The 14491-nt window shown below is 32.4% G+C and overlaps 2 protein-coding genes across 3 annotated transcripts; both read left to right on the top strand.

Moving 5' to 3' along the window:
- The first annotated feature begins 8627 nt into the window (after positions 1 to 8627).
- Positions 8628 to 12085, top strand: LOC130494766 (protein DETOXIFICATION 45, chloroplastic). 2 transcript variants are annotated; one of them, XM_056999687.1, is made up of 14 exons: positions 8628 to 8775; positions 9011 to 9288; positions 9405 to 9547; positions 9615 to 9758; positions 9833 to 9996; positions 10076 to 10211; positions 10282 to 10378; positions 10457 to 10557; positions 10650 to 10813; positions 10939 to 11010; positions 11200 to 11316; positions 11405 to 11622; positions 11714 to 11762; positions 11882 to 12085. In XM_056999687.1, exons 2-14 carry the CDS (start codon positions 9023 to 9025, stop codon positions 11891 to 11893), a joined length of 1683 nt encoding a protein of 560 aa, XP_056855667.1. In that variant the 5' UTR covers positions 8628 to 8775; positions 9011 to 9022; the 3' UTR covers positions 11894 to 12085. The 2 variants fall into 2 exon arrangements, with proteins under 2 accessions (XP_056855667.1, XP_056855668.1); XM_056999688.1 differs by lacking the exon at positions 8628 to 8775 and having other exon boundaries at positions 9136 to 9304.
- A 162-nt stretch (positions 12086 to 12247) lies between these two features.
- Positions 12248 to 13502, top strand: LOC130505080 (uncharacterized). Its single transcript, XM_056999689.1, has 5 exons — positions 12248 to 12440; positions 12521 to 12601; positions 12675 to 12803; positions 12897 to 12959; positions 13058 to 13502. The coding sequence occupies exons 1-5, from the start codon at positions 12342 to 12344 to the stop codon at positions 13373 to 13375; spliced, it is 690 nt and encodes a 229-aa protein (XP_056855669.1). The 5' UTR covers positions 12248 to 12341; the 3' UTR covers positions 13376 to 13502.
- The last annotated feature ends 989 nt before the right edge of the window (positions 13503 to 14491 follow it).

Here is a 14491-nt window from a genome sequence, read left to right as displayed (position 1 = left end):
TGTTTTTCTATTTTTCCATATTTAGTGTTCATCAAATTCTTATGTTTTCGATTGAATACAATTCTGTTTATTTAAAGATAAAAAAGCTGTAAAGAATTCAATTAATTGTTGTTTATCAAATTTATAATCTTTATTTAAATTTATTCAATGTTAATATAAAGATAGAAAATCAAAACAGAACACATTAAAAATAAGAAGCCTCAGATGCAGTGAGTTGTTACTTAATTATAGTTCAAGTGATTTACAAATTATAATTATATTTCAACTTATATAACAAATAGATATTCATGTGTCGTTATAAATATATACATATTTACATGTTTCTACTTTTAATCAGTTTTATTCAGTTTAATCGGTTATAAATCAAACCATATCCAAATCTCATGGTTTTTTTATAAAATCACATTCGGCTTGTATGGTATATACTAAAAAAAACATATTATATATTCTGTCAAAAATACTTGAAAGTATATATAAAATAGTCAAAAGTATGTTTAAAATGATTTTTTCTACAGATTTTCCAAAAGTACATGTAATATATATTTTGTCTATATTTTGAGATATTTTAAGTATATAATGAATTTTAAAATTTATAAAATTATTTAAATGGGTTATCCGAACCCGAACCAAACCCGCAAAGATCCAAACCGAAATATAGAAATACCCGAGTAGAGCTGAAATTTTTGAATCCAAAAATCCAAAACCCGAATAAATCTGAAACCAAACCGAATGAGTATTTGAAGTCCACCCCTAAGCCTTTACGATTTTATGTTTAGTGATTACCGAATTAAATACCGAATTAAATACCAAATTAAATGGAAATTAAATGCCGAATTAAATGCAATTCATTCTCGAGACGACACGTTAGCATTTTTACTGAAAATCATTGTGGGAACGACACGTAAACAAGAGTCATTCTCAATTCTCAAATAATATACAGGGGATGGAGATGCATGCAACACTTACAGTTACATTTAAAGTCTTTTTAATGAATAAACACCCACACATCACGATTATTAAGCAGTCGTAAATGGCTTTGGTCAAAAAGGCAGTGATCAAAGATATACATTTTCATTCTTTTTTTTATCGACGATATGTGGACATGATCCTCTATGTACTAAAAGAGAAACATTTAAAAAATTATAACATATAGTTTGTATAAATTAAAAAATGTCATGTTGAGTTGTCACATAATTGAAATGGTAATTTTGCTTATGTGGCGGTTTAAAAATCAATTGAGAATTTTATTAGTCCAAAGTTAAATTGTTAGAAAATGTTATACTATATATATTATGTCCATTATAAACCATTCATTTATCAAATTAAAATTTATTTTATATTATTTTATTAAATAAAACCTATGAAACTACCTAATTGATTAATATATATATATGAAAATTATGATTTTAAATAATAAATATTTGCTAACAATCCGTATATTTTCTCTCATTTTTGTTCAATTCTTTATCATCAAAATAAATTACACAATTACATTAGTCATATATAAAATTTTAGATTTTCTGTATATGTTGTATTTTGAATTTTTCAAAACAAGTATCAATTACTAAAACTGTTAAAAGTCTCACATAATTTTTGTGATTAAGGTTTAATTTTTTTATGGAATAAAATACAATGATTATAAACCATATGAATAAATAATTTTATTTAATAGGTATTTATGTTAATATATATATTGTTTAGATTAAACTATACATCATATGAAAATACAAACTTATATTTTGATATTTGCATTGACGATATATTAAAATCTTCATTCCTTTAAATAATTATAAATTATTGAAACCACTAAACATTCCATATTAAAAAGCAATCGTTGGTATAAAATTTTGTTACAAAAATATGCAAATTATCACAAAATCATATGAGTAGATCCCTCTTTTAATAAACATCTATTTAAAGTATACTATATATCTATTTTAATATCATTTAAATTTAATTATACATAGGTAATAGTGATTGTTTTTATATATTTACCATAAAATGATTGCGAACAAATAAGAATGATCGTTTAATTTAAATGCATACACCAATTTACATAATAGTAACTGATTTTTTAGTTATTTAATATACATTTATTATTTTATTATTTCATAATATACAGAAAAATATAAAATAATTAATAAATATAAAATATTTATTCTGCACAAGAAGATCTTAACCTAAGTATGTATTTCTTTAATAATTTTAAATCTTAAACATTTCTAAATTTCAGGCCAAAACAAAAGAACAACATGAGAATATGTTCCAAAATCAATATTTATATCGAGAAATAACAAAAAAATGAAAAAACCTACATAAAGAGAGAAAAAATATTGAAGATAGATAAGATTGACATGTGACTGTAAACTTTTTAAAACCATAATTAACTTTTAAATTGATAAATCATGATATAAAACCGAACTAACATAGTTTCATTGTAACCAAATAGTAGACTTCAGATTTTTCGGCTTAAACGTTAGGTTCTTATGCGATAAGTGATTTTTTGACCTAAAATATTTTTAAAATAGGATTAGCTTATCAGCAAACAAATTATGTAATTAAAAAATTAATTGTTTAAAGGTCAAAATATTAATTCGATCAAGAATATAAATTTTATTTTTTATATAATATTTCTCAAATAATTTTTATATAAATTCACACTGCACAAGACACATATCTTATACTAGTTACTAATTAAATGAAAATCAAATATTGTGAAATGAAGTTTGAGTTAAAACTAGTCCATGCTGAATTTGCTGATGATCAGCAGGGAAGGAAGGAAGGAGTTGACCAAGAGAGAGTAAAGATGCGGCAGCCAGGAAAAGAATAAACCACTTTGATTCGGTTAATCAGAATTAGTAAATGATTAATCAAATTCTATTTAATTGGTTGTTCGGTAGGGTCCTAATGTCGATGATGTGGCATCACATGGCTGCATTATATCCCACGTGGATATTGCCCCTTTACGCTCACCAAAGGTCACGTCTTTTTAGCTGGACAACCAGCGAAGCCGCGACATGTCGCCGTTCTGAAGTTTCTGTCCACCATCTGTTTTGGCTGAGAACCACTTCTTTTTTCTTTCTTTTTCATTTTTATTTTTGAACAAATGTTAAATTTATTCAAATCAAAAATTTATACAAACTCTGGATCATGAATCACATTGACCCTTATATTTTTTTCTCTTTAAGTTTATGTACACGAATGTTAAGGTAAACCAGCACTCTAGTCATTTGGTAAAAATAACATTATTTCTAATTAAATACCTGAGGGGGTGAGACATCAGCCCGTTGTTCTTGTATACTACTATATCCTGAGTTTTTGTGTTATTCCGACTAAATAATGGGATATACCATGGTTGCATCGTGCATGCCAAATTTTTGTATATATTTAGGTTATCACAAGCAACAAAATATGGGATACATGTGTATATTTATTTTATATATTCACTGATCAAAAACGGTTCCAGGAGGATATATTAAAGATTCAGCCACTAAACACAACGTCAGTTCCCTTAGAAAATATTATCGCCAAATCTCGTATATATTAATCAAGGATTATTATAACCTTTGAGGATCATTAAGATTGGTTTTCGGAATTCTTTAAAAACAGATTGGTCTTATCTACATATATATTATATTTCTATTAAATTAATTATTAAATTGATTAGTAGTGTATAAATGAATATTCTTCATTATTTTTTAATAAAATCTCCAAAATTATTTAACATGATTAACATATATACAATAATTAATGATTTTGAATGATAAAATTTGATAATAATTTTTATATCATCCAACATTTTTGTTTTATATATATTATATTTTTTAATTTTTAAAAACGATTATAAATTACTAAAATGGTTAAAAGTGTTACACTAAAAAAATTGTGAACAATTATTTAATTTTTATTATAAAAAAGATACAAATAATCATAAAATCATATGAATATGAATATGAGTATCATTTAATAGATATTCAGATTAAATATATATTTATACATTTAGTATTATTTTAAATTAAGCTATAAACCATATAGAAATACATAATTGAGTTATTTGAAATTTGCATTGATTTTTAAAAATGGTTATAAATTACTAATAATATTAAAAATCTCATATTGAAAATCTTGTGATTAATAGTTTAATTTTTTTTGTTATAGAAAATATACAAATATTAATAAAATCATATGAGTAGAACTAGGAATCTTCAATTAAATATGGGTCCCATTAAATATTCATATTAGAATATACTATATATCTATTTTAATATCACTTAAATTTTATATATCATATAAAATAAATAAAATAATTGTTTTGATTTATTTACTTTGATTTATATGCTAACTCCAGTTTCTTATTTGCTTTTCAATTATTAAATAAATTTAGTATTTCGTAATACGTAAATGAATACAAAGTAAATAATAATATGTTAAAATGTTTGTATACATAATATTTAGGGAAAATTTGGAGAAATACCTTTACATGAGATTATATTTTGAAAAATACATAATTTTTTATTTTATTTTTAAACTACACTTATTCATAAGTGAAATTACTAAATTGACCAAATTTAATGTCTATATTATCTAATATTTAATTTGATATTTTAATTTAAATAGAAATATGTTTTAAAAAATAAAACAGATTTACTTATTTTAATACTCTTAACACAACATAAAAAGTTGGTTCCACGGACTTCTTCCTAAACCACATCTTTATCCATAGAAAAGAATTATCGAATTTACTAAATAACTTAATGATCTCCTATTCTAACGTGAGAACTTTTTTTCTAGTTTTCATATACGACATAAACACATGAAACAATCCAGCCAAATTGATGTTCTTTTAGTTAACAAAAAGTCAATCCAGACAATTTTTTGAGAATCAAATAGTGTGTTAGTGTCTCTTCCTTTGATCGTTCTTTGAGATCCTGAAAAGCATATGAATTTGGCGTTTTTTCTCATTCTTAAAATGTTTGAATTGTTTTCTTGTTATGAAGTGAAAAAGGATGAACTAAATCAAAGTAATTAGATCTATTTTTCTGTTCGTCTGCGAAGACACCAATACTAACAATTTCAGCAATAAGAATTTTAACAAAGATCACAAAAATATTTTCAACAAAATAACGTGAAAAATTACCGAAAATATCAATTTATACGATAATAATCAAAGTACTATATTAATTACTAGAGTTTTTAATTTTTAAATAAAATTAGGATAAAATGTCTTATTACATAAGAAAAAATGTAGTTTAAAAAAAATGCATTTTTCAAATTGTAAATCATAAATGGAGTATTTTCCAAATTATCCCATATTTATACCGCACAATCTGTGGTGTGGATCTAGTAATAAGAATATTTAAACAACTTATATTTTTTCACGATAAACCCTAATGATCAACTGACACACACACACACTTTAGGTCAAGGATCATGTTAACTAAACGGTCAAACTAAGAGAAACAATAATTACGTAGCTTTCAATCTAATTCGTGAGTAAATATAGTATGTGAGAGGATGAAGAAATGGAGTGAATGGAGAGGATGAGGGATGCTCGTATTTATAGATGAAAAGCTGTCGACATTACCGAGGAAATTCCGACGGAATTCCGACGGCAACGGCTTTTTCCTCGGAATTTCCTCGGTAATTTGAAAATTTCCCAACGGCTCTCTAACGGCTATAATATATCCTCAGATATTTCGTCGGTTTTTTTCCGAGAAACATTGTTTTCTCGGTATTTCATAAGAAAATACCGACGAAATTTTCTTTCCTCGGAATTCCGTCGGTATATTCCGAGGAAATTCCGAGGAAACTCAAATTTTGTGTTTCCTCGGAATTTCCTCGGAAATCTCTCAGAATATTCCGAGGATCTCATTTTCCATCGAAATGTCCGTCAGAATCGCCATGTTTTCTTGTAGTGATGGTCGGTCTTGGGCAAAAAAAAGAAAAGAAAAATAACCACTTGTTTTATCTCAAATTTTAAGAATCATTATATAAGAAAATATATAATTCTTAAATTATGTAAATTTATACTAAAACTTATTTATAGTGTTTATGACTTTTTTTTATCAAACATGTTTAGGACCTTCTAGATCGCATACTCGGCCATGAATTCATAAGTTATGAGCTATATTTTTCTACAGGGCCGTCTTTTTGCACGTGCAACTGGAGCGGTCGAACAGGGTCCAAAATTTTAGAGGGTCCATAATTTTTGTTTTTGTTTTAGTAATAGCTATACATATAAAATCATTTATTTTAGAAAATCAGATAATTATCATTTAAATTTAATTTTCGTATCTATTAACCAATAAATATAAATTACAAATTTAATTTTGTTAACACAATCAGCAAAAATGCAATAAATTAGGAAGTAATTATCATTTATATCAATTATATATTTTGGAAAGTGAAAAAATAGATGTTGGTGTTTGTTTTAATATTCAATGTAGGTTTAGAAAGTTAATATTTTAATTTGATTATTTTTAGGGAACTGTTATTAATTAGTGATTATGAATAGGAAGATAAATATATAATTTTCACTAATATTCCTAAAAAATAGTAAACACAGAAGAAATACTAGTTTAAACTTTCGTCGAGAAAAAAAAAGGAGTTTCCAACTTCTTGTTTAATGAAATTAAGACTATACAATTTTTTTGTCTATCCACTATACATATTCTATTGTTCTATTATTTTTTGTAGATTATAGCTTCTGATTATGGATATAAAAACATAAAAAACTGAAAATTCATATCTTCAAAGAAGTTTTTTCATAAACTTTTAATTTTTTTTGATCAAATTTTTTTTGATCAAACGTTTAATTAAAAACAAAAATATATCTTTTCCATTCAAACCAAAAAAAATTGGTCGATGAATTTACATAAAAACTAGAAAATAGTGTTATTTAGATTAAAAAAATTAGATTGGTACAATAATATTTTATCGGGAAAATATATAAATGATTTTACATTTTTGAAAAGGGTCTTGTTTTTTATTTTGAACAGGGTCTCTATAGAGTTTGAGACGGCCCTGTTTTTCTAGTTCGAATTACATGAACCATTTACTAGTACATACAAAAAAGCGAAGATGTATTTATCAAATTATTTACAAAAAGTGTAGATCAGATTCATTGAATCTAGTCATCAAATTATGAAGGTCAATCTAGAGTTGTAAACCTACTCGTTTTTTATAAGCAACTAAATTGATCAAAGCGCGAAACATATAAAAGTATAATCTAGTACCAGTGGATGTAACAAAGCTATCAACTGCTATTTCAACTCAAGCTCTAGGTTTAGCGGTAATCGTATGGTGTAATTCGTGATTTACTGAGACTATAAGGCGTGCCTACCCTTTTGATTTTGAGGCATTGGCCTCAGGCCCCTTCTCATATTAGTTCATTTTGGGGCCCCAGATTTATAGATTATGATATAAACAACGTGATAATATGCTTTCTTTTAATAATCAAACTTCAATTTCTATTCTCCTTTGAGCTTTAACTTCTGGTTTTCTTATTAATGTTGAAAACTTCTTTGTCTATGTAGAATTAAGCTTATAACAAGACATATAATGTTTTCAATCTAAGTTTTTAATAATTTATAAGCTGTTGTTTATATGTCAATGTATATTAAAATACTATTATTATACTAAAATTACTAGATATTTTATTATTAAAAATAAGATTAGCTATTTTGCCTTAGGCCCCCTACCTATTATGCTAAGCACGGCACTATAATCAAAAACATAAACTTTATATTACTAGCCTACTACTTTGTGTATTTTTCCATAATAACAGTCTTTGTTTGTTTTGTTTGTTATCACCAATTTTTATCATGTCACTCGATCTACTAATTTCATATACTGATCGGTATTTGTGTTTGATCGATAGTACGATTTTATGAAGAATATGTTGCTATCGATTGATTATGATTTTCAAGAAAAAATAAAAAAGTGCGTTATCAACAAATGAATCAGCAAAAACATTGAAGATATGTACGAAATTAAACAAATCTGATTACCCAATATTAGTTTGACTTTGCAAAAGTTCAGATAGGCAATGATAGCTAAGAAAACCCACGAGTCCAATAAAAAAGAAAGTGCATGTAATGATACTTTTTTATTGGAAAGCAAGTATACAATGTGTGGATAGTTATATAAAAGTCTTAGAAAATGATGTTACACATTGGATAAGATGGCCACCGATTAATAGTGGAGGGAGTTCAAATCAAGATAGACTTTGTATTCAGTCTTAATTGAAAACTATACTAATGGTCACATTTAAAGTGTTGACAATGTCGTCTAAACATAAAAAGACTTTAATTAAGCATACACTTCTGGTTGTTATATTAGTATTAGACACACCAAGTGAACACTTATTCAATCAATAAAATCCAATCCAATCGAATCTACTGTGTGAATGTCAAAAGCTGTGTTCATGTAATTGCTACGTGCCTACGTCAGCAACTGAGAAGGTGACTGGCATGTTTTATAAAAGAAAAAAGAACTTTTTTTAAATCCAGCGCTCAGTAACTCCCACCACCGCAAAATGCATCGTCAATGGCCGTGCATGTAACCGACTGGGCCAGTTATAGTGGGCCTTAATGGGCATATTGTACTTATTTTAGAGTAGAATGGGGGGGGGGGTTTAAATAGGCCCATAAACCAAAACAGAAACCGCCTTTGCTCCGGCAAAAGAAGGAACGGTTAACCCCCTGATTGAAACTCCTTCTCTCTCTCTCTCTCTCGACGATCGCAAAGTCTCAGTCTCAGCCTTACCCGATTCCCGTGAGTTCCCTTTTTCGATTCTGGAGTTCATACCTCCCTCCCGCCTCTTGCGTTCATTTTTTATATCGTTTTAAGAAACTAGTTTACTTCACACCATCGTTTCGTTTCTGTTGCACAGTCTTACAATTTTTTTCAATTATGCACGAAAGAAGCCTGATTTTTTAGGTTCGCGATTATGTGTTATTTCACTCTCCTCGAAGCGAGTACTCATGTAGACGTTTTTTTGAAATCTTAGGTTTGGTGGGAGATGGAATCCACTGCGAGTAGCGCTAGATTAGTTGGCGGGAATCAAGTTTCGCTGCCCTTGACTACAACAACTCATAGATTTGCCCAAGTGAAAAGAAAAGGAAACTTTCAACCTCTCTCTGGTACTACTATAAATGATCTCTCCATTCATCACACCAACAACAATCCACACTCGTCGGTGTCTCCTCCATTTGTGACTCGCCGGAAGAGCCAGATTAACCCTGACATTGGTGTTTTCGAGTTGGAGGAACACGATGACTCACTCCCGTAAGGCTCTCTTGAGGTGTTACTTTATTTATTTATTACTTTTATACTCTTTGCCACGTAGGATCATACTTTTTGCCTATGTAACTATCATTTGATCTCTGTCCTTTGCTTGCTAGGGAGGTGAATGAGGTTCAAACTGGGAAATCACGTCCTGTGGATGTAAAAAGAGAACTCGTTATGCTCTCTCTTCCTGCCATTGCTGGACAGGCTATTGATCCTTTGACGCTGCTCATGGAGACTGCTTACATTGGAAGACTCGGTTTGTTTTCTTTTTTTTTTCTTTTTAAGGAAGAGTTTGTTTTGAGAGGATCCTTTTGTCTCGACAGGATCTGTAGAGCTGGGCTCGGCTGCCGTTTCTATGTCCATCTTCAATACCATATCTAAGCTCTTCAACATTCCTCTCCTCAGCGTTTCCACTTCTTTCGTCGCTGAAGATATCGCTAAGGTTGCCGCCCAAGATTTAGCCCAAGGTTAATTACTTTCTTTCTAAAAAAAAAATTAATTAGAGCTTCCCAGCCTTATATCTACTTGAATGGATTTTCAGAGGATATGCACAGTGACAGAGTCCCTTCTCAAGGTTTACCAGAAAGGAAGCAGTTATCTTCAGTGTCTACTGCGCTAGTGTTAGCCATTGGAATTGGCATCTTCGAGGCACTTGCCCTGTCTTTGGCTTCTGGACCTTTTTTAAGGTTAATGGGTGTTCAATCTGTAAGTTCGCTCCTATTCTGAGCTTATTATCTACTATTGGGTGGGAAACTGTGCTGATAAAATCCATGTTCGGTCACAGACGTCAGAAATGTTCATTCCTGCGCGGCAGTTTCTTGTCCTTAGAGCACTTGGTGCCCCTGCTTATGTGGTCTCTTTAGCTCTTCAAGGCATTTTCCGTGGATTCAAGGATACTAAAACTCCAGTCTACTGTTTAGGTTTGCATTCTTTTAAGTCCCAACTATTTTCTTGATTACCATTGTTGGTTCACTCATTTCCATAACGCAGGTATTGGTAATTTTCTGGCTATATTTCTGTTCCCTTTGTTTATCTACCAGTTCAAGATGGGTGTAGCTGGGGCAGCAATCTCTAGCGTCATATCCCAGTATGTTTCTTCTTCTCTAGCTTTCTCCTTTTCTTAACCTTGCAGGATGCTGCTAAACCACTCTCCTCTGATTCTCAGGTACACTGTGACCATATTAATGATTATGCGTCTGAACAAAAGAGTTATACTGCTTCCTCCAAAGATGGGCTCACTAAAGTTTGGCGATTACCTAAAATCTGGTATGCAGGAAACAGTCTCTCACTTATGGGATTTGTGGATGTACCCTCTGTTTGTAAGTATCTAGGTCTTAAACCTTCTACTTGATTTGTAGGGGGATTTGTTCTTGGAAGGACTCTATCAGTGCTCATGACCATGACTGTTGCCACGTCAATGGCGGCTCGCCAAGGAGCTTTTGGTATGGCAGCACATCAGATATGCATGCAAGTTTGGTTGGCGGTATCTATGCTTACGGATGCACTAGCTTCATCTGGACAGGTATTAGATGGTTTTCATACCTAGAGATTTTGGCTATAATTTTGGTATGAAATGTTTACTAAAATCCACTGATAGAGTTGTGACGTGTGAGGGATGGTATTAATCCTCGTCTTCTGTTGATTCAGGCCTTAATCGCGAGTTCTGCATCCAAAAGAGACTTTGAAGGTGTGAAAGAGGTTACAACATTTGTTCTCAAGGTCTGAGCTCACTTCCCTTTCCATTAAATTTTGCAATGATGAATCATGTTTATGTTGAGGAAGTTGGGCGAGAAAGGACAAATATGTAGAAATGCTTCATGGTACATAGTTGAGAGGGAAATATGTTTATCTTGTTGGGGATGCTAATTGATATAGAGAGAGATGTAATGTGTTTTAGTAATTGTACAGATAGGAGTAGTGACAGGCATTACGCTGGCTATTGTGTTGGGGATGTCATTCAGTTCAATAGCTGGTTTGTTCTCCAAAGACCCTGAAGTTCTGCAGATTGTGAGAAAAGGTGTATTGGTGAGTGATGTATTTTTTTACATAAAATTAAGTGGATTGGAGTTTTTGATTCAGAGAAAGTACTCATTTGTAAACATGTAAAAATCAGTTTGTAGCGGCAACTCAACCAATCACAGCGCTAGCGTTTATATTTGATGGACTGCACTATGGAATGTCGGACTTCCCGTATGCAGCTTGGTCGATGATGGTGGTGGGAGGAATATCATCAGCGTTCATGCTGTATGCACCAGCAGGGATGGGGCTAAGTGGAGTGTGGGTGGGGCTGAGTATGTTCATGGGGTTTAGGATGGTGGCTGGATTCGGCAGGTAAAGAAAGAGCTTTCTTTCTGTCTCATGTGATTTTAATTTTTGTGGGTAGAAGAGCGCTCTCAAGTGTGCGTGTTTTGATGAATAATAGATTAATGTGGAAGAAGGGACCATGGTGGTTCATGCATACAAGTGACAAGGTACTTTTGTTCTTCTTCTTCTTCTTCTTCTTCTTCTTCTTCTTCTTGTTTTATTTTACCTCCAAAGCTTCTTCTAATCAATCATTAAGGTAACTCTCTGTCTCCTGTTTACATGGCAGCGTCTTGCTTAAAAGCTGCGTGCGAGAGAGAGACGTGCCCCGCGTTCAACTTGTTACAGACGTGCCCCCCTTAATGTTAATTACGTTGTAGTCTCATTATTAGCTTCATTTGTTAGACACAACACTCATTCTTCGATTTCGCCCTTGTAGTAAAATCATTACTAGTATTGTGTTATGTTAGCTTTTATAAAATTTCGGTTAAAATAGGCCAAATAAAACCCAACCCCATATTACTCAGCCATGTGTCAACACTAGTGTGCTTTTTGACTCGGTCTGCAAGTTCATTTGCACCAATGAAGAAAATATAATACTACCTTTTTTATTGGAAAATGTTTTGTTAATTTCATTTAGATGTCGAATAAAGTAAAAGACAATTTTGACATTCTTCTAGAGGAGGAATAAGAAGAGTTGATTGCCGCAGCTTGTCTGTCTTTGTGTGTTTTGTCGTGAGAGAGAGAAGATGGAGGATTCATCGGCGTCGTTTGTAGGCAACAGATATTGGGTGCTCCGACATGGAAAGAGCATTCCCAACGAGAGAGGCCTCGTCGTCTCTTCAATGGTTTCCCCCTCCTCTATTCCTTCTTCAATCAAATCCTTCGCTTATGAATCAAATCAAATAAATATTTTAATTGATGGCAGGAAAATGGTGTGCTCCCAGAGTACCAGTTATCCCCTGATGGTGTCGCTCAGGCTCAGCTCGCTGGCCAATCCTTCCTCAAGGTTTTCTTTCTCTTTTAAGTAAAAAAAAAAACTCGAACCTTTTCATGAAAATCTTGTCTCTCTGTCTGTGCAGCAACTGGAGGAAAGTAAGATATCACTGGACAAGGTCCGCATTTGCTACTCCCCCTTCTCTAGAACCACCCACACCGCTAAGGTTGTCGCTCAGGTCCTCAATCTCCCTTTTGATTCCCCTCAATGCAAGGTATGTAGTAGTATTCGAGATATATTTCAAATAGTTTGATAGCTTTTTCCCCAATGCCGCAAACAATTACATTCTCACAAACTATGTTTATAGATGATGGAAACTCTGCGAGAACGCTACTTTGGACCTACATTTGAACTCAAGTCACATGACAAGGTGCGTGCTTGATGTTCCACTCACTTCCCTAGGCTGTAATAGAGCATTATAGAGTGACTGATCTTATCAGTTTTACTGTTTTCTGATTTTGCCATCAGTATCCGGAGATATGGGATCTTGACGAGAAAGATCCATTCGTGGGACCAGAAGGAGGTGAAAGCGCTGACGATGTTGTGTCCAGACTCGCCACTGCCATGTTATCCATGGAAGCAGAGTTTCAAGGGTGTGCAATTCTGGTGGTGAGCCACGGAGATCCACTGCAGATGTTGCAGAACATAATGCATTCAGCAAAGCAACATAGCGGAGGAGATGGTGGTGGTTTAGCAGAGAGGATTCAGATGAGCAGAGTTGCTTCTGTCTTGTCACAGCACCGTAAGTTTGCTTTGCTCACTGGCGAACTCCGACCCCTCGTCTGATTTTTTTTTTTGCTAACCAAACAATAAAGTATTCAATTTTGGCTCTGTTGTGTTCCTATCTCTGCCAATGACAATTCTTGCAAAACTTTTTATTTGGAATAAGCAAAGGTTTGGTAATTTGGTAACATGGAAGGTTTATTCTTCTGTTTTTTATAATAAGAAATCTCATGGTTGGTAATATGTAAATAATGAGAGCTACTGAACACTTGGTCTCTCTCTCTCTCTCTCTCTTTCTGGCAATCTCCTTGAATGTTAAGTCTTTTGTGATCCATCTACGACCCCTTTAGTTCAAATCCTCTATAAGCTCTTGATCCATCTCTGGTGCTTTTGGTATCATCAATCACTCACATCAACACCCTAAATGCAACTACCATACATACACCCATAATCTGCTGACCAATTCCAACAACTTCGTAAATTCCACGGAAGACAAAAGGAGTTGGTTACCTTTTTTTCATCTTCGTCCCGAAATGGAAAACGGGACGCATTGCTAGCATTGAATACTAAAACGACAAAACAACCTAAGGAAAGATACTGTTACGGCAGTAAACGGCACACGCCATCATCGTCGTTGACAGACGCGTGTAGGGGAGAGAGAGAGAGAGAGGTTTACACTCCAATTTCTCTCTATTTGAGTCAATCGATCCTTCCGCTTTGCATAGCCAACGACGGACATGGCGATCCCTTTCAAGCAACTGCTTACGCCTCTTCTCCTTTTACAGGCACACCTCTCTCTCTCTCTCTCTCTCTCTCTCTCTAGTATGCAATTGCTTCTAATTTTGGGTGGAATGACCCTCGATCTCTTCATGTTTCAGGTGATCAGTTTGTCAGTTTTAGTCAGCGCAGAGCTCATCTCCTCACTCAACACCCACTCTGCTCCAAGGTTAATTTTGCACCTTTATACTTTACTTAAACCACTCTCTTTTCTTCTTCCCTAAATTTGAATTTTGATGATGTGTGGCTTTTTGTCACAGTAATAATAAACATTCAAATGAGTACTGCGCTATGTATGACATTTGTGGACAACGCTCCGACGGCAAAGTCCTCAACTGTCCTTATCCTTCCCCTTCCGTTAAGGTATTTAACCAACCATTGACACCTTTTCATTTCACTTCT

This window comes from Raphanus sativus, unplaced genomic scaffold (genome assembly GCF_000801105.2).
Source record: "Raphanus sativus cultivar WK10039 unplaced genomic scaffold, ASM80110v3 Scaffold2006, whole genome shotgun sequence".
NCBI classification, from domain to species: domain Eukaryota; kingdom Viridiplantae; phylum Streptophyta; class Magnoliopsida; order Brassicales; family Brassicaceae; genus Raphanus; species Raphanus sativus.
The sequence above is the reverse complement of the archived record's forward strand: the minus strand, read 5'-3'. Positions and strand labels throughout refer to the sequence as shown.

Coding starts and splice junctions, on each gene's coding strand:
- LOC130494766 (XM_056999687.1), top strand. CDS start 9,023: ATGGAATCCACTGCGAGTAGCGCTAGATTAGTTGGCGGGAATCAAGTT. Junction 9,759..9,832: donor CGCCCAAGATTTAGCCCAAG/GTTAATTACTTT, acceptor ATGGATTTTCAG/AGGATATGCACAGTGACAGA. Junction 10,212..10,281: donor AACTCCAGTCTACTGTTTAG/GTTTGCATTCTT, acceptor TCCATAACGCAG/GTATTGGTAATTTTCTGGCT.
- LOC130505080 (XM_056999689.1), top strand. CDS start 12,342: ATGGAGGATTCATCGGCGTCGTTTGTAGGCAACAGATATTGGGTGCTC. Junction 12,602..12,674: donor CTGGCCAATCCTTCCTCAAG/GTTTTCTTTCTC, acceptor CTGTCTGTGCAG/CAACTGGAGGAAAGTAAGAT. Junction 12,804..12,896: donor TTGATTCCCCTCAATGCAAG/GTATGTAGTAGT, acceptor CTATGTTTATAG/ATGATGGAAACTCTGCGAGA.